Source organism: Malaclemys terrapin, chromosome 23 (assembly GCF_027887155.1).
Source record: "Malaclemys terrapin pileata isolate rMalTer1 chromosome 23, rMalTer1.hap1, whole genome shotgun sequence".
NCBI classification, from domain to species: domain Eukaryota; kingdom Metazoa; phylum Chordata; order Testudines; family Emydidae; genus Malaclemys; species Malaclemys terrapin.
In genome coordinates, this window is record NC_071527.1 from 15,262,213 (window position 1) to 15,280,787 (window position 18,575).

At 47.3% G+C, this 18,575-nt stretch overlaps 1 protein-coding gene across 1 annotated transcript in view; it reads right to left on the reverse strand.

Moving 5' to 3' along the window:
- The window catches only part of LOC128828471 (uncharacterized), a gene marked incomplete at its 5' end in the record, with an annotated part of 134,817 nt that overhangs the window by 111,542 nt on the left and 4,700 nt on the right, over positions 1 to 18,575 (reverse strand). The window contains one exon of the mRNA XM_054013169.1: positions 225 to 368. Within this exon, the coding sequence (XP_053869144.1) occupies positions 225 to 368 (144 nt within the window). The remainder of the gene's footprint in view (positions 1 to 224; positions 369 to 18,575) is intronic.

Sequence of the window (18,575 nt, forward strand, 5' to 3'; positions counted from 1 at the left end):
TGTGCCCAATTCACAGAGCCCAACTCTCCTGGCTCCTGCTGCTCACTCTGGAGGCCCCGGTTCGATCCCCAGGAGGGCGGCGCTCACCCATGCTGCTGCCCCCCTCATTCCCCAGCCGGGCTGAGCCCCCCCAACAGGCCCTGCAGTCAGTGGAGTTGGCTGCTCTTGCCTTTATTTCCCTGCTCTGTCCCAGCCCCCCCAGGACAACATGGGAGCCCCGTTACCATCACAGATCTCTGTTGTGTCGGTGAAGAAGACGGGGTGATTCTCTCTTGTCTGGTATCCATCCAGGCAGGTGCAGTGGGTGTCGTTCACACACTTGGCGTTTGCTGGGCATAGCACATGGCTGTTACAGTTCTCAGTGGCACCTGCAGGGGCGGGAACAGCTGGGCAGGGTCAGCCAGTGCAGAGCGGCTCCCCCCCCCCCCCCCCAGTGGGATCGACTCCTTTCACACGCCCCATTCGCTGATTTTCGTTCCTGGGCGCCTGGCAAACAGCTCCGACGCCATCCACCGCCTGGCAACAAGCTGCCCTCGGCTGCACAGGGGCCTTGGCTCCCTGGGGAGCCCCCGGCACAGACAGGCAGAGCCGCCGGAGCCGGGCGTCGGTTCAAGTGAAACGTTTTCGATCTCACCCATTTTTTCTCCTTTTTGTTCCTGTCATCGTTACTCTCATTAGTGTCAATTTCAAACCGAAACCTCGCTTCCAACCGGAAAACGGGAATTTTTGGTTTTGAAAATTATTTCATCTCCCCCACTCCACCCCCGCACAATTTTTCCCGGAATAAAACCAACATTTTCTGTCAAAAAATGGGTCCTTGGGAAGTTTCTGCCCGGCTCTGCTCTGGATTGACTGAGAGCGGAGTCGGGCGCGAGGCTAGTTTGGATCCTGAGCTGCCTCCCATGACCTAGGCTGGGACCTGCCTACGGGGGCTCCTGGATCCTTTAGCTGCCCGGTGTCTGGGGCTCCGCTGGGACCCGTCCCTCTGGCCAGTGTGAGGGGAAGGATCCCAGCACAGCTTAGCCAGCTGCAGGGCTTGGGATGGGAGCGGACGGAGCAGGGTGAGAGTAGCACTGGGGGACCCCGGTGGGTCAATGGGAATATGCCCGAATCCCATCTTGGGATTCGCAGCAGAGCTGGGCTCGGGGTGCAGAGTCCTGATCCCAAACACCCCACAGCTGGGCACGTGGGTCCCAGGTTTCAGTTCAGCCTGATTTTGGAGGGAGGGGGACACATGCAAATGCCACTTCTAGTGTCTGAGCCATTAGGGGCTTTGATTTGGGCTGGTCAATAACATGGCCCTTGGCTACAAAGGGGAGCTACGCCTGCTGCCCGAAAGCTCTTAGCTGCCACAGGTGGCGGGGGAACCCCACCACTTTTAACTTTGAGTGCCCTGTCGCCCTGTGGACCCTCCACCCACTGCCCAGCGCTCCCCACCCCCTCTACACACAGCTGCCTCATGAACTTCCCCAGAGACCCACTCTCCCAAGCCCTGCCCCCCAGCCCGCATTCACTGGCCCCCAGGAGGTGACGCTTCTGCCGTGCAGAGGAAGGAGCACTCCAGCAGCAGGGCTCCGTGGGGCTGTCTCCCTCTCAGCCAGCCCTGTCCCCTGTTGGGACCTGAGAGCAGCAAAATTTGAATTTTTAGACATCCATAGAATGCTGGTTCCCCTAAGTACATGCCTAGTGTGCCTAATTGGAAATCTGGCTCTGCTCATTGTGCCGGGTGGCGCCCAGAACCCACCAAAATCAGGGCCCCCATTGTGCCAGTGGCTGCCCAGAGCTGACCGAGATCAGGGCCACATCACGCTCAGTGTCACATAGATACACAGTGAGCCAGTCTGTGACCCAAAAGGCGCATGGCAATAGGCAAAGGGAGGAGCATTCTCTCCACTTTACAGTTGGGAAAACTGAGGCACAGTGAGGGGTAATGTCTTACCCAAGGTCACCCAGTGCGTCCATGCAATGGACAAACCTACTTGGAAAGGGGAAGCACCGAGGGGGGATGGGGCGAAAAGACAACACAGGCTGCTGTTGATCTGATTTTCACTCAGTTATTGGCCCAGATCCGCCCCCTCCTGCTGGTGTTTATAATGAATCATTAACCGCAAGCCTGTGCGAAGAAGCAGGTGATAAAGGACCCGGGGCCGAGTGCCCGAGGTGATGTGAAAAGGGGAAGCACAGCGGGCTGTGGAACCCCATTCTGCTTTCCTAGGAAGGGAGCTAGAAAGGGGGTGCAGCTTTGAAATTCAGCTCCAATCGATCTCCCCCCGGGAGACTCTATAGAGGACGAGGGAGCTGGGGAGATGACGGCATCACAGTTCCCGGGGAGCGAAGGCCGAGCCATTAATTCAGAAAGTCTAAGGCCAGGAAGGGAGCAGGCTGATCTGGCCTCTCGCACTGCACGGGCCAGAGAATGACCCAGGGATTCCTGCATCCAGCCCATAGCTGGGGATGGAGCTAGCGCAGAGCTTGAGAGAGGACAGCCCGTCTGTTCCACTCCACGTGATGGAAACCGCTGTTGTGTGTTCACACTGTCAGCTGTCTGCGCAATAGCGTGTTCACACTTGTGGCACTTGCAGCGGTATTCAGAGTGGTGCACTCTGGGCAGCTATCCCACAGAGCACCTCTTTCTCTTCTGCCATTAAGAGATGTGGGAAGGTAGAGGGGGTCACGGGGCATCCTAGGTCAAAGCAGTGGACCTAGCTTTCTTGGGGGTTCAGCTTAAAGGTTCCAAGAACACAAAAGCATCTGGGGTTAGCACAGAGGAGTCCACACGCCTCACAGAAAATAAAAGAAATAACCCTAATCTCGTCTATCTAACATTCCCTGTCCCAGTGAATTCTTCTAGGTATGAACGATGAATTTTCATACCTGGTCCAAACTTTACACAGCATTCCAGCTGCCCCCATCTCTTCATCCCAGCGAGACAAAGGGAAAGTTCCCCCCCCCCATTTAAAAAAGTTCTAGCCTTCCCATTGGCTCTTTTGGTCAGGTGCCCACTCCCTTTTCTTTACCTGGGGACTTTTTAACCCTTTACAGATAAAGCAAGCAGCCACCATGAGGGACTTTATAGCTAACTGGCTGGGTGTCCATAAAAGGGAGCTCTCCCCCCTTCATTTATCGCACACACACACACAGACCCACTAGGCTGGGTACCCAATCAAAGAAGGAAATTATGTTTGTTTGGCATGACTTGTTCTTGACAAATCCATGTTGGTTATTACTTATTACCCATTATCCTCCAGGTTTTAATAAATTGGTAGTTTAATCATTTGTTCCAGTATCTTTCTGGATATTGACGTTAGGCTGTCTGGTCTAGACTTCCCAAAGAGCTCCTTTATATATATATATATATAGATAGATGCCCTTTTTATGAACCTGAGTTTTGGAAGATAATCGCTAATGGTTCAGAGATTGCTTCAGCCAGTTTCTTAGTACTCTAGGGTGAATTTCATCAGGCCCTGCCAAGTTGCATAGATCTAACTTAGCTAAAGATTCTTTATCTGTTAACTTATCTGTTATTTCCCTATTCTGGCCGGTGTTCCTTCCCTCTCATTACAATTAACTGGTGTGAAATATATGGTCACAACTAACCTTTTTAATCCTGCATTCAGTAAAACGTAAGAGGTGCCCATACTGAGTGGTTGGTTGCTAACATAATGGTCAGAGATGTCAGTGTCACTGGGGTTGTTAATGAGTCTTGCTGTAAGTAGTCATCTAAGATGGTGCAGCTGTAATGCCGAAGTCACGTTCTGAGCAGTAGCTCTTCTTAACAAAAACCAAATAGAAGAACAGATCTTCATCCAGATCACAGTGTGGCTGCTTATGCGTGAGAAGGTGCTGTCCAAGGACTTGGCTACACTTGCAGATGTAGAGCCCTGGGTGTTAAACCAGCCTTCGGAGACCGCCGCACGGAAAACAGTGCCGTGTGTTTAGACTGTCAACTGCAAGCGCACTGGCGTGGCCACAAAGAAAAGTGCATTGTGGTAGCTATCCCAGCGTGCAAGTGGCTGCAGCGTGCTTTTCATTTGGGGGGGGGAGGGGCTGGAATGTGTTGTGTGTATGTGTGTGGGGGGGAGACAGTGTGTTCAGGGAGGTAGAGAGTGTGTCAGCATCTTGTAAGTTCAAACAGCAGCAGACCCCCCTCTCCCCTGGCTCTCTCTCTCTCACACACACTCACAGCAGCAGCATTTCACAGGAATGGTTTGCTTTGTCCCGGAGCAGATAAGCAGCCGGCTGTCAGAAACAGAGCTTTGAAAGGGGATATCCCCATTCCTGCAGCGATTCGAAAACAAGGACAAAAGTGGCCACTTGACTTCAGGGGATTATGAGACGTTTCCGGAGGCCAATCACAGCGCAGTAATGCAACACGTCGTCCACACTGACACAAGGGCGTTTCAGCCGGGGCCCAGCAAGCGTTATGCTTCTCATGGAGGTGGATTACCAGGAGCGCTCCAGCTGCAGACTCCAGTCAGTCTGGACACCTCAGGAGTTACGGCGCCCCAGGCAGATTTTATGCTCTCTAACTTGTAAGTGTAGCCAAGTATCAGCTGTGATTGTAGCTCTTGCCTGTAGCTGTCGTCTTGGAGACGCAGACAGAACATCAGTCCTGGTCCAGGTGGTGCCGTAGTAACAGGATTAACACAGGAAGAAGATGAAAGAGGCAGCTAATGGCTAGACATACTTGATGGTGTCAGACAGCGGGACGTGGGCATCACATCTAGTGGTCACAGCAAGACCTGGCAGCCAAGAAATGGATCCACGGGTCAGAGCCAGGGGCCAAATGCCAGCACCAAGGGTCAGAGCAATGGGCAGAAGCCAGAAGTCAGAACCGAGAGTCAGAATCAGGGTCAGAGCCAAAATTGGAGATGAGGAATTGGAGCTGAGGGTCAGAACCAGGTGACCTGGAGAGAGGCCAGGCAGGAGCCGGGCTGGACCAAGGCTGGAGCTATCGTAGCTGTGAGCAAACGCTTTCAGAGCTACTGAACTGCTACTGCTGGGCTTAAGAGCCTGTCTGCTGACCCTTCCCACCAATCAGGCAGCTTGGTACAGGCCAGCTGCGCTCATTAGGTTGCCTGGAGACTGGCTCTGCTGCAAGCCCTGATTCCCGACAGATGGTCCTTGTCCATGGTCCCATATGGCAGGCTCTTCAAGGAAGTGACTGCTCAGGACTTGGGGCTCTCCAGGCCTCCCAGCCAGGTGTCCATAAGCTCAAGGTGAAGAGAGGCAAAGAAATACACTCAAGCTCCTTCTCCTATGATCTCTCTCATGTGTGGGTCTTACCAGGTCCCCTTTTCATGTGGCCCCCTCCTAGAGGAACAGCTCTGGTCCAATCAGTGTCACACACATGCTTCCTCCAAATAGATCAACTTTCCACTGAGAAAAAACACTGCACACACATGTGGGTTTTGCCCATAAAAAGTCAGTTTCTGCTCAGTGACTTCCCCTTTCTCAGATATTTCCTGGTGGTTCGCTCTGTCCTCTCCAGATTGTGGTGAGCAGTGGGGTGTGGTTCACCTGCCTTATTTCCTCCTCTGTCTGCTTTAGACCAACACATTTCCAGTGGTTAAACAAATTTCTTTGCTCTCCCGTTTGCCATTGGCAAGCGGAGTCTTTGATGACATGTGTCCTGGGGACATTAATTGGGGCCCCATTATATTGTCCTGCCAACCAAGACTTCATTCTCCAAAGCTTCCTCATTCGAGTACCTTCCTGAAGACAAGCGTAAACTCAGCTGTCCCTGCCTGAATGAGTGTCGGCAAAGCTGTTCTGAGAAGGCGCCCTTAAGGGTTAGATTCACAGACACAAATTACCAGTGTAGAAGTACAGATATTCCCAGATCCCCAACTGGTGCAAATTGGCATCGGTCCAAAGGAGTCCACACCCCAATTTACACCAACTGAGGATCCGGCCTTATATTATGAACTGCCACCTGCTCTGGGGTGGAGTCGTGCCCCAAACTAGCCCATGGATAGAAATGGGGAGTTTATCGAGAATGAGAAAGCTCGTCAGAAATGACCCTTCATCTACACTGAGGAAACTGAGCTCAGACTCAGTGCGGAGGCTGCTGGAACCAGACTACCAAGCCAAGGTGGGAGGCAAATCCCAGACACCAAGAGCTAGCGAGGCTCCCTGCTTACCCCGGCTGAGTTACACATCCCCATACGCCACAGACTGCGACCTGCGACCTGACCTCTGCTCCCCTCCCCAGCTCAGTTCTTCCCCAGCTCTAGTGGCTGTGGCTGTTTGGGGCAGTAGCTGGTGCTGTTGGCAGAGTCACGTGGCGAAGGGCTGAGCGCACACGGCTGAGGAAAGGCTGGTGTTCCTGGGAGGCAGCGCTAAGCTTGCTGTGTGTGGCACAGTAGCGAGGGGGACAGTGCAGCCTGCCTGGAGTGGAGACGTTGAGGGCATGTGCTGGTCGCTGGCCCAACTTTTTATTTCCTTTCCTTTGTTCGTTTCTTTTCCTCAGTGTTTTTCATGTTTCGCTGGAGGTTGCAGTGGGGGAGGGGGAGAAGAACAGCTGTTGATGGAGAATGCTTGATCCAGCAGCTGCACGAGTTCTTCTCTGCTGGAGGAGACACCCTGGTACAAAAACAGCCCTGAACAAAGAAGATTTTACTCTCCCACACCCACAACCAGTCTTGGGTGAATCTGCGCCCCCCATCAATCAGGTTTTGAGCAACCAGCCTCCAATCACCCAGTGACGTTTGTGCAGCCTGGCCTCCATCCATACGGTTTCCGTGCACAGTTCCTGTTACAGCCAGTGAGAGTGAACAAGGAATAAGAACCGTGATATTTGCAATATGTCCTGCTGGTCTGAGCTTCTGACCCACTCAGCTCCCTTTGTACGGACACTGACTGCATGTCCCCGAGGGAGGGGAGGCCCCAGTAGGGTGTGCTGAACGTAGCTAGCCCCTGACCCAGCCTCTCCTACAGCTCCAGCAAGGAGGCAGGGCAGGAATAGACTGTAGGGACCATTATCAGCCGTTGAGGTTTAAATCAGCCCCCCCGCCCCAGGCTCCTCCAGCCCCCAACAACGCTGGTGTAGTACCTGCCAGTGACGTTCCCTGAGGGCCCCATTCTCAGACGGGGCACAGCAGAGAATGGGGGCCAAAGCTGGTTAATTACATTTCAGCCTGAAATTTACCAACAGTTTCAAACCTGGATAAATGCTCTAGTCGGCTTCTGAGCAACTGGGGGTGGAAACAAAGCAATACGATGAGACATATAGATTGACCACGGGAAAATACTCACTCGGGTCTGACAAAAATCTCAGCGGTTTGTATGCAGCCGTCCATTTAGTGGGGTCCTTAGGCTGCTGGAGGATTCCAGGGACACGGTAGAACGGTCCCACCCCCGGTCCAACAGCCTCTGTGCTATTGAGGAGGATGAAAGTCTCAGGGAACTAGATCAGAGGGAAACGATCCCATAGTTGGGACCCTCCTTCCAGAGGATGCCATGGTATCCTCTCACACTGAGGATACCTCTCCATGGGAGGGATCTCCAGTTATTAGGAAGAAGCAGGTAATAGTAAGGGGGATTCAATCATTAGAAACATAATTATCTGTGTTTGTGACGACCAGGAGAACTGCATGGTGACTTCCCTGTCTGGTGCGAAGGTTGCGGATCTCTCAAGATATCTAGATCAGGGGTTCTCAGACTGGGGGTTGGGACTCCTCAGAGGATTACATGGGGGGGGGTCGCTGGCTGTCAAGCTCCACCCCAAACCCAGCTTTGCCTCCAGAATTTATAATGGTGTTAAATATATAAAAACGCATTTTTAATTTATAAGGGGGGGGGTCGCACTCAGAGGCTTGCTATGTGAAAGGGGTCACTAGTACAAAAGTTTGAGAACCACTGATCTAGATAGGCTTATGTGTAATGATGGAGAGAAACCGGTGGTCATGGTACATGTAGGCACCAACGACATAGGGAAGGATGGGAGAGAGGTCCTGGAGGCCAAATTTAGGCTGCTAGGTAAAAGATTGAAGTCTAGGACCTCTATGGTAGCATTCTTTGAAATGCTTCCAGTTCCACGCGTATGGCCAGTTAGACAGGCCGAACTGCAGGGTCTCAATGCATGGATGAGATGATGGCGTAGGGAGAAGGGGGTTAGATTTATTTGGAACTGAGGAACCTTTTGGGAAAGGGGGAGTCTATACAGGAAGGATGGACTCCACCTAAACCAAAATGGAACTGGATTGCTTGCACTTAAAATTAAAGAGTTCATAGAACAGTTTTTAAATTAAGGGCTGAGGGAAAGTTGACATGTGCTGAGGAGCACCTGGTTCAGACAGAAACATCGCTTAGGGGAGGATCTATTAATGGAGATTATCTATGTCCTAGTAAGAAGAAGAGATGGAAGATGATAAAATACGAGTAGGATCTGATGAGAAACAGTCAAATGAAAAAAAAGTCCCATTCAATTACATCATGTAATGGCAGACAGCTAAAAAGTGACAATGCCAGGAGTCTAAATAATAAGAGAGGTGAACTAGAGTGTGTTGTATTAAATGAGGTTATGGATATAATAGTCATCACAGAAACTTGGTGGAATGAGGATAATCCATGGGACGCAGTAATACCAGGGTACAAAATATATCGGAAGGACAGAACAGGTCTGGTGGGGAAGGGTTGGGATGGGGGCGGCCCTGGGGCACAGCAGTGGGGGGCATGGGGAAGAGACAGAGCAGTGACGTGCAGCTGCATAGGGCACCAGGAAATTTGGTGCCCCAAATTTCCTGGTGCCCAAGCAGCTGCGTATTTTGCGTATAGGTAGGGATAGCCCTGAGGGTATTCTTTAGCCAACTACATTCCTTATGCAGCTGCAATGCTTATCAATTCTTAACAAGCAAAAGGGAAGGGAAAAGGATGGCCACTTATTTATCAAATGGATTAATATTCCTTGCCTGTGCCCTTATTCCCTAATGCCATCTCAGCACTCCAGCAGCTTCCCAGGTCTTTACTTAACCCTAACATATCCCAACAGATACCTCCTCTTCTTCTTTTTCTCCTTCTTCTGGGTACAATAAAGGGCTCCACACTCTCATAGGCCTTCCAAGGAGAATTTGATGGGCTGGTAGCCAGTAGCCCCGATCGCTACTTCAGACAGCTGCCACGCTATTGGCAATTTGTTATCCCAATCTTTGCCAGGTTCTTGCACTACTTTGTGGAGAGCTTCTTTAATAGTTTGATTCATCCTTTCTACTGTCCGTGACGACTGAGGATGATAGGGGATATGTCGTTGTTGCTTTATTCCTAAAGCTTTTAATAAACTTTTAATTACTTCTCCTACAAAATGTGGCCCATTATCTGAATCAATTACTTTTGGAGTTCCATATCTACTAAACACTACTTCGCACAAGTGGACTCTGCAGTATGACTTCTGGTGGGAATGGCCTCCACTCATTCAGAAAAGGAAGCTACTATCACTAATAAATACTGACTCCCCCTTTGGGTCTTAGGCAATTTATCAATGAAATCAACCTGTAGTCTACTCCATGGCCCCACAATTCTTTGGTGCAACAAGGATCCCGAATTCGGTGATCTATTCTCATCTGCTGCACACCTTATGCAGTTTTTAACTAAGTTTTCCACGTCCTTTCGTACCTTAGGACATGTTCCAATTTGTTTTACCTTAAAGAGAGTATTCTCTATTCCTTGGTGGGCCATAGAGTGACACAGGTTAATAATCTCTTCTCTTTGATCAAGTATCAGGGGGTAGCCGTGTTAGTCTGTATCTACAAAAACAACAAAGAGTCTGGTGGCACCTTAAAGACTAACAGATTTATTTGGGCATAAGCTTTCGTGAGTAAAAACCGCATCCGAAGAAGTGAGGTTTTTACTCACGAAAGCTTATGCCCAAATAAATCTGTTAGTCTTTAAGGTGCCACCAGACTCTTTGTTGTTCTTCTCTTTGATGTTTGTCAGGTACCCACTTTACCTCTCCTGTTTTCTTATTCACCACATATCCACCTTGTATAGTCCAGTTTCCCCATCTTTCCTCAGGTTTAACCTCCTCTTTTATGGCTTGAGTTGTAGTAACTCCCAAAGGTTCCTTTGCTGCTAATTTAGCTAAAGCATCCGCTTTATCATAACAATATGTTTCATTCCCTTCTTGTTTTTGATGACCTTTAATATGTCTTACTCTCAATTTTCCTGGGTGTTTTTTCAACCAATCATAGATACATTTCCAATCCTCCTTTTGGACCAATTTTTTCCTCTCAGCTGTTTTCCAAGGATTCTTTTTCCAAATCCCAATCCAGTATCAGAGTCCTTGTACCACAAAATCTGAATCCACATAGACATAAAGACAGTCAGCAACATTATTTTTCTGCTTACGCAGATCACCAAGACCTCTGACCTCTGCTCCCTGAGCTGAAGTCATACTCATAGAACCAGAAATAGTTTCCCCATCAATTTGTACAGCTGCATATCCCGTATATTTCTTAGAGTTCTCATGGTATGAACTACCATCTGTAAAGCAAACCTCTTTTTCTTCAAGGCTTAACACTTCATCCACTGGGGGTGCTTCTTCAACTAACTTCGGTTTAGTTTCTGGAAGTGGGCATTCATGCTCCTCTCCTTCCATCAGAAGGGCATATGGTAACATCACTGCTGGTTTGTTATTCTCATAAGTAACATCTCTGCTAGTTAACATCAAGGTCCATTGGGCTATCCTGGTATTTGATACTCCTTTCGCCTGCACTTTCCCTGATAAAATATACTTCAGGGGAGAGTGAGTTGTTTGTATTATAATAGGGGCTGTGCCAGTAGTCAAAGCAAAAGCTTCAATGGCCCACACAGTAGCTAAACATTCTCTTTCACAGATTCAAAACTGCTGCTCCTTTGGGGTTAATCTTCTAGACTCGTATGCTACCGGTATTAACTTCCTGTCAGTTTCCAGTATCAATATCGCTACTAGACTTTGTTGGGTTGCTGCCAACTTACTCACAAATGGCTTGCATATCTCTGGGAATTTCGATGTTGGAGTTGGCATCAAGGCTTGTTTTAAATTACAGAAACTTTTTTCTTGTTCAGACCCCCACTCCCATTCTACTTTCTTTTTTAGTAAACACCAGAAGTGTCCAGTTATAGAGGTAAAATTCCAGATGTGTTTCCTTAAATAGTTAAACCCTCTGAAGGCAAACCAAACCAGCCAGACAAAGACTTTGGTCTTACCCCATTGGCTAACCACAAGTCACACAAGCAATTTACTTAGACACTCCAGTTTCCCGGTATCACCACCAGTGCCACTCGTTATGGGGACAAATGGTTATGAAAACCAATACCCCAGTAAAAGAAAAAAGGTTCTCCTGATTTTTCAGCGCTGCTATAGTTTTCTGTCACCAACTGTGAGAAATGCTTGTGATCTCCTCTTCCTTTCCATTAGTCAAATATCAAAATAACTGTTTCATTCCTATCACTTGATGATCTAATTTACCTTTGTCTGCTTTAATCTTTTCCCAATTCATCATTCTTTTCTCCAATTCCCTATTTTGTTTCCCCATTTGTTCTAACTGAGTTTGCATTATCTGTGCCTGCCTCACTTCCCACTCCAAATTTTCCTGGCAAGTTTTAAAATTCTCTTGTAATGTTTGTAACTCTGCATGTATTTCCCCCTTACATGCAATTACCTTTTTACAGCTTGCCACAACAGCCATACTACGGCAGTTTGCTTTTTACTGGCATTCGGCTTGTACATCTGTACATTTTTCTCAAATCTGTTTTCTAAGGTATCAAATGTTACATCCGGTTCCACTGCACCTTGCATCCAAGTGCATGTCCCAAATGCATTAATCTCCTTCTCTAACAGAGAAGGGACTTTAACTTTGGTCCACTGGGTTTCTTCTTCCCCCCCCTTTACTTCATTTCTTAAACAGTGTTTTAAACATCATTACACTAATAGCACGCGGTATCTCCCCACACATTTTTTTTCCTCACAAATTTCTTACAAATTTCACAAAAAGGAGTCACCCTTATTAGTCTTAAATAAGGACTCCCCCAATACTGTAAGACCCCATCTCGAAATCCAGCACTACTTAATAAATCCCCCCACTCTGCATTATTATTATTCTCCACCACTTGTTAGACCCGCAATAGAGGTCTCCCTACGGGATGGGGAGCAAGCAGATACTGGACACAGTGTTGGTATATAATACTCTAAATACTCTTTATGGATTACAAAACAAACCTTGCTCACTTCACATTCACACCCAAAACATACTATACCAGAGTCCAAAGGTGAGAATGGTCCCAATTGCCAGTCTAGTTTCCTTCCATCAGGATAGGATCATAAGATGCGGGGAGCCGGCAAAGCCACATCTATATCCACACGGGACTCTGGATCAATAAACAGCTCCGACTTGCAGAAATCACAGGCATCCATTTATGGTCCATTCAGTCGCGTCATGGGTTCTTTGCCTTTGTTTACTAGGCCTTCTACCCTCAAAATTCCAGAGAAATAATCCTGGGCGGGCTTCCATGACCCAAGGCATGCCATTTCCTGCAATTCTTATACAATTTTATATCAGTCCAGCTGGTGTTATTTCCTTATCTGATGATTTTCTATATTTTTCTTGGAATGTAAGACTGTTTTTGCACAAAGAGTTTTAATAGTCCTTGACCTAAGTCTGTGCTTCGGTTGCGTCATTCATACCAGGCCTCAATGATACATATCCCAACAACACTATGATTCTGTACTGACATGGAGAGGAAATGGTTGGGCCAAGGTCCCTGACCTGACAATTGTGACAATGGGAAGTGTGACCACAGGCATCCGTTCCCCCGGAAAGGCATGATGACGGCTCCTATCAATATAAACTGCACCGACGAGAGGAGCAGAACAGAGACATCCACAACCATGCATCTGGACTGCTCCTATCACAAATGGGACAATTCAGAGCAGTGCACCTGGGAGAGGCGGTAAAGGTGAGCTGGACCGAGGAAGGGTGGGCTTGTGATTAAGGAGCTACCCTGGGAGTCAGGAGGCTTGGGTCTGATTCCTGGCTTTGCTAATTTGAGGTTGGCTGGTGCCAACAATCAGGATAGTTTCTCTATCTCTCTCCCAATTCGCATCTTGGTTAAATCTGGATATTCCCATCATCCACATAAAATCAATTTTTATCATGGGGCAAACTCATCCCTGGGTCACTCCAGTGCTTTCAGTGTTACTATTCCAGGGACAAAACTGGTCCTGTGAGCCTGCCCATATCTTCCCACTAGAGCCTGAGAGGGTTCTCATTTTGCCTTTAAGGCAGGGGCTTCTCAATCTGGAGGTAACACTCACCCTGCCCTCCCCATATTGCCAAAAGAGAGAGCGATTCCCAACATGGAAAATGGAACACAGGGAAGATTGAGAACTATCTCAAGGTATTTACCCTATGATGAATCCCTCCCTTCCCCTTGTCCAGTTATCTTCTCTTTTAGGAAACCATGTTCAGTGCCTGGAGTCTCCCCTCAAAGTAAATGTTAGGTGGGGTTGATCCTGCATTGAGAGATCTAACCAGTGTTGCTTCCTACAGCTCTTTGCCTCTCCAACTCCGCCCAAGGGAAGGCCATTGTGATCCTGTATCTCCTGCTGGCGATTTGCATTGCAGTGGCCACGGCTCTCATCATAGTGAACCTTGGGAAATGAAAGTCTCCTGTTCGTTTCTACCTCAGCCTCAGATCTCACCTCCCAAGAGTGAGGCTGTTCTGACTAGTTTTGGTGGATTTTAGCAGTGGAGCACAAAATTGAAAAGCGAATGGAGACTCAGCTGCAATGTTAATTTTGGAGCAGTTGCCATTGCGAGGTAACATTCACTCACCGCTGAATTAAGGTGACAGAATTTTCAAAGCGGTGGGATTTGGACATCAGAAGTCTGGGGTAGTAATGGGGAGGAAAGTGCATTTTACAGCAGCATGGCTCTCCTCACAGATATGGGTTTCCCCTCCTGACAAATTTTACTCTGCAATCAAAACTCTCATGTCTACAATGTCCCGGGGTTTCGCCGAAACCCAGCTGGATCAAGATATGATAAGAAGAGATTCCAAGAGAAATCTGATTGCCATGACAATCTAGGCAAGAGGATAAAGGAAATGTTTCTATTCCTCGTCTGACTTGACTGATCTTTTTTGGTTTTATGCCTCAAGGGAGGGGAGAGTCGGCCTGGTGAAAGTTGATGTAGCTCCTTGGACTTCAGTGGAGCTGAGCAGACACACATCAGCTGGGGATCTGACCATCACTAAAACAGGACTGTAGATTATTGTGAGGAGTGGGACAACCACAGGAAGTGGAAGCAGCTCTTAGAAGTTGCTGGATAACATTGTCCTGCTCCTAGGATCACTGATTGTTCAATGAGATTTTGTTCTGATGAAGTCACATTTCTACCAGTGTCTCATTGGCTGAGAGTGTTGTCCTGCTGGGGAAGCCTTGGCATAGATGGAATTGGACTGTTCCAGGAGTAGGCATGTCCCTGGGGCTCCCATAAATAGCCACTGCTTGGGTGAGTGGGAACAGAGACCTGTGTCCTCCAGGACAGATCCCAGTTTAAATGAAGTAAGGAAGCAGTAATCTGGATGGGGGAGAAGTGTGGTGGTGGGTCCCCAATCATCCAGCAGATGGTCTCTGCCAACCCACCTACAGTTGAAACCATTCTACAGGGGCAGAGCCAATGGGAATGACCATGCTGGGTGTCCCTGATGCCCCCGGATTACCTCAATGCAGTCCTGGGTCTGACCTGTTCTTTCTACCACAGTCCCCCTACGCAGGACATTGATTTCCTCAGGGACACTAAACACTGTGTCGGAGAAAAACACAGTTCTCACTCTCTTTTTGGGTGCAGCAAAGTCAGATACTTTATTACCTCAAGCAATTGGGTGGAGGGAGAGAGTGCACTAGGACACATGGTTTCCCCCTCCTAGGCAGGTCTCTCTACAGGTAAACAATTACAGCAAGCATTTATACCTTTTGTTACAGACAATAATAAGCAACAGCTGCATTTTGTTTATACATAGGTCATCCTGATATCTTATTTTTCTCACTTATTTAGACTCTAGTCCACATTCCATCTTATCTACACAAGGTTGCAACAACTTCTCACACAGTTCTTTCCCACTCGCCTCACACAATCCTCGCTTCTACAGGTCTCGCGTTATTAGCGTTACAGTTAGCCTGATTCTTGCTAACAAAGACTGGTTGCATTTGAAATCCCTTCAAATCCCTCTCAGGCCTTGCTCTGCTTCCACAACACCCTCCACCCCCTGCCCGTTTTGTATTTCTAGTACAACTAACATCCTTAAACCTCCATTTGCATTAAGCCTTGGATTTCAGATTCTACATCAAATATTTCCACCTTAGGGGTTTTGACAGGATGCAATGACAATGCATGATTAGCATGGACATGAAAGTTATTACTATTATCACGTCCTTTACAACAACAACGACATAATCCTAAACCCAATAACAACAATTAAAGCAGTATCATTCCCACAGTAATAATATAATGGGGTTGTTGTACAGTTTAGTCACAAAGCACAATACATCATACTTAGTACATAAAGTAGACACTCTATAAGCTGTATAAAAAGCATTCTTTTCAACTTGATACATATTTTGAAGCATGTGGATTTGCCCTTGTACTTCAGAGATTCTCTGAACCTCTGGTAACAATGAAAGCAAATTTTGAAACCGACCAGGTACTAAACTAGTTCAATTAAAGGGTATCTGGAACCTAAGGACTATTTGTAAGATTTTATCCGCTGGCCAGTAAATAATAAGATTAAAATGTATATCTCGCAATGTGGTGGCTTTAACACACACACAGCTATCATTAGCTTGAAAAAGTAAGTGTCCTGTCAGGGTAGTTCCTTGTCCCCTACCCTCCCAGCAAACGTAGTCATAAACAGTGACAACTTCTCCTGGCTTCAGTTTACGGATACCCTGAAGCGGTGAGGGTTCTAACGGCCAAAAATGTCCATTGATTCCCTAACCCCATCCAAATGTCAGGTGTAATCCCAGGAGCACTGACTAAAAATCGATTGGGCATACCAGGTAGTCTAATTTCCCAGATGTCTCGGTGAATTACCCAAACCCACATGCATCCTCTCCATGGACCCGGTAGGATTCGGTACATGGGAGCCCACACACCCCTAACCGGTCCATATGCTTGGAAGGAGCATTGTGAACCTCCGCACTTCCACCCAGAAAATCTCCAAGTATGTCTCCATGGCCACAGATCAGATGGTACTCCTGATGTGTCTCTAAGAGCAGTGAGCCAAGCCTGGTGCTCAAGATCATCCCGAATGGCCATTAGCAGGTCATTCAGGAAATGTTGGATTTCTGAACATGCTAGATCCCACTGCAATGCCTTCCCAGCCTCAGTGATATTCAATACCATCTCCGTCAGCAACTTCTGGGTCATAGAACTAAGGGCGGAGATAACATGTAACTCACCAACTCCAGCCTGTACCTGGGTTAGCTGTGCTCCAGAAACAAGGCCAGTGGCCTTCTCTAGTTGGCCCAATTTCTCATCATGTTCTTGGCTTTTAAAAATATTCCAAATTGCTGCTGCACTATTGGCCCCATCCCACAGGGATCCGGTCAAGTCCCTCTTCTTTCTAGAGGAAATAACCCAGGCCCTCTGTTGTGTTAATCTAATGGTAGCTCCCTGTGAACAATCTGGGTATGTAAAGGTGATCTGGAAAGCGGATAAGGGCAATGTAAATTTAACAGTCCCTAGTGTAGTATTGATCACAGTCCATCGGTATCCTAATACATCTCTCTTTGGTGTAGTACTATATCACAGCTGTTATTTAACTATTCTCAGGTACTTTCAAGAGGCATTAACATTAATAGCATAGGAGGGGTATATTGTAATATGGTACAGGTTAGATTATTAATTACCGGGACCATCTCAATACAAATAAAATTTCCAGTGGCAGAACACACTCTCAGAGTACGAGTCTGATTATTTACTAATTGGGTAACCAATAACAATACAGACCCTTGGAATGGCCATTATATTAACTCCATTATAAAACTTTAATTTCAAATTCTTGAAGCTCATTTGTCGTGATATTATATACTTTTATCTCCTCTGTCCAGTCTTTTTTCTTCAAATTATATTTAAATAAATCACTAAAGTGTGAAGGCCTTGGCCATTGGTTTTATCAGATATATGGCATTGTCTATATTTGGATGTGTTACAGGGGTAATAGTGTAATGGAGGAGATGGCAGGGGCAGTGGCAACAAGGTGCCTTTGGTACTTGTCATTTAAAATCCAATTAGGGGGGGCAATACATGCTGAAGGACTTATCCAAAACATAGATGTAGAATAATCCCCAAAATCCAATCAATACCACATTCCAAAGCATGGGTCCCACAAGTTTCTTCCTGCCAGTGTATAATTCTTTGTTTCTTCACCAGCGTCAGTTCTTAATGTCTTTTGTAGGCAGGAATCCCTGGACTTTGGTGATTTCTATGGAGCGAGTGTTCCTTCTTCTCTTTTCCTGAAACAGTCGTGGTTCAGCATCATACAGGGGAGAGGTTACCAGCACATCACCCTGTAATGGTTTTGCTTCTTCTAGAAAAATCCAAAGGCACAGTAGGTCTGTCAGTGGACAAGGGAGAGGTTACTAGCACTTCACCTTGTCTTTTTTTCCCTGCTGCCCAGAAGGCACAGCAGAGCTAGCAGGAGAAATAGGCTTATCATCAGTTGGAGAGTCCTCCTAAGGTGGAGGGGTCTTTTTACAGTGAGAAGCATGGGTCCAGGCAGGTAGTCCTTGGCACTTCACAGCGGTGTTGGTGGTTAACAGGACTTGGAAAGGGCCTTTCCAGCGTGGAGCCAAAGCAGTCTTTCATTGATGGACTTTACGTAGACTCAGTCTCCTGGTTTCAGTGAATGGCAGGGCTGCTAGGGTCTTTGGGTAGCACTTCTTTTACCTGTGAGAAAAGAAACCTAACACATTTCATTAACGCCTGGCAGTGTTTTGCAGATTTTACAGCTATTTGGGCTCATTCAAGCCTCCCTTTTTCTTGGTTATCAGCCAAGTCTTAGCTGTGAGCAGTGTCCTTGAATTGGGGCCAGCATCTTATCTTTGGACTGAGGTTGCTAGCTATAGTTTTCCAGTTAACTCGTTCTGTTCTTTTTCCTTCTCCCCTTCTTGGCTTCTTTTAACCTACAAAGGAAACGTCCACTCTTCACTCATACACCTTTTCTCAACAATGAACACTTACACATTGCCATTATACAGTACATTAGTCTTATTATTCAATGTATGCCACGTACACCCTTCCAGTAAAATAACTTCTATACAGAGCTATGGAACAACAAACCAGGACAAGCACACCCACTTTTGAGGAGTCCACTCAGTACAACATCTGGTGTCCAATAGCTTTCCTCCCTCCCCAGCCCTCTGGCTAGAAATCTGGGGTAGCCAGAAGGATCCCATGTGCAATATGGGGAGTGGGTTAACCTTTCGTGTCCTTGCTTCCAAAGACTGTTGGTTGGTATGCAAATTTTAACAACAATTTTTCTATGAAAAGGTCTGGCCAATGAAGTTTTTTTTTCTTACTTAGAATCATAGAATC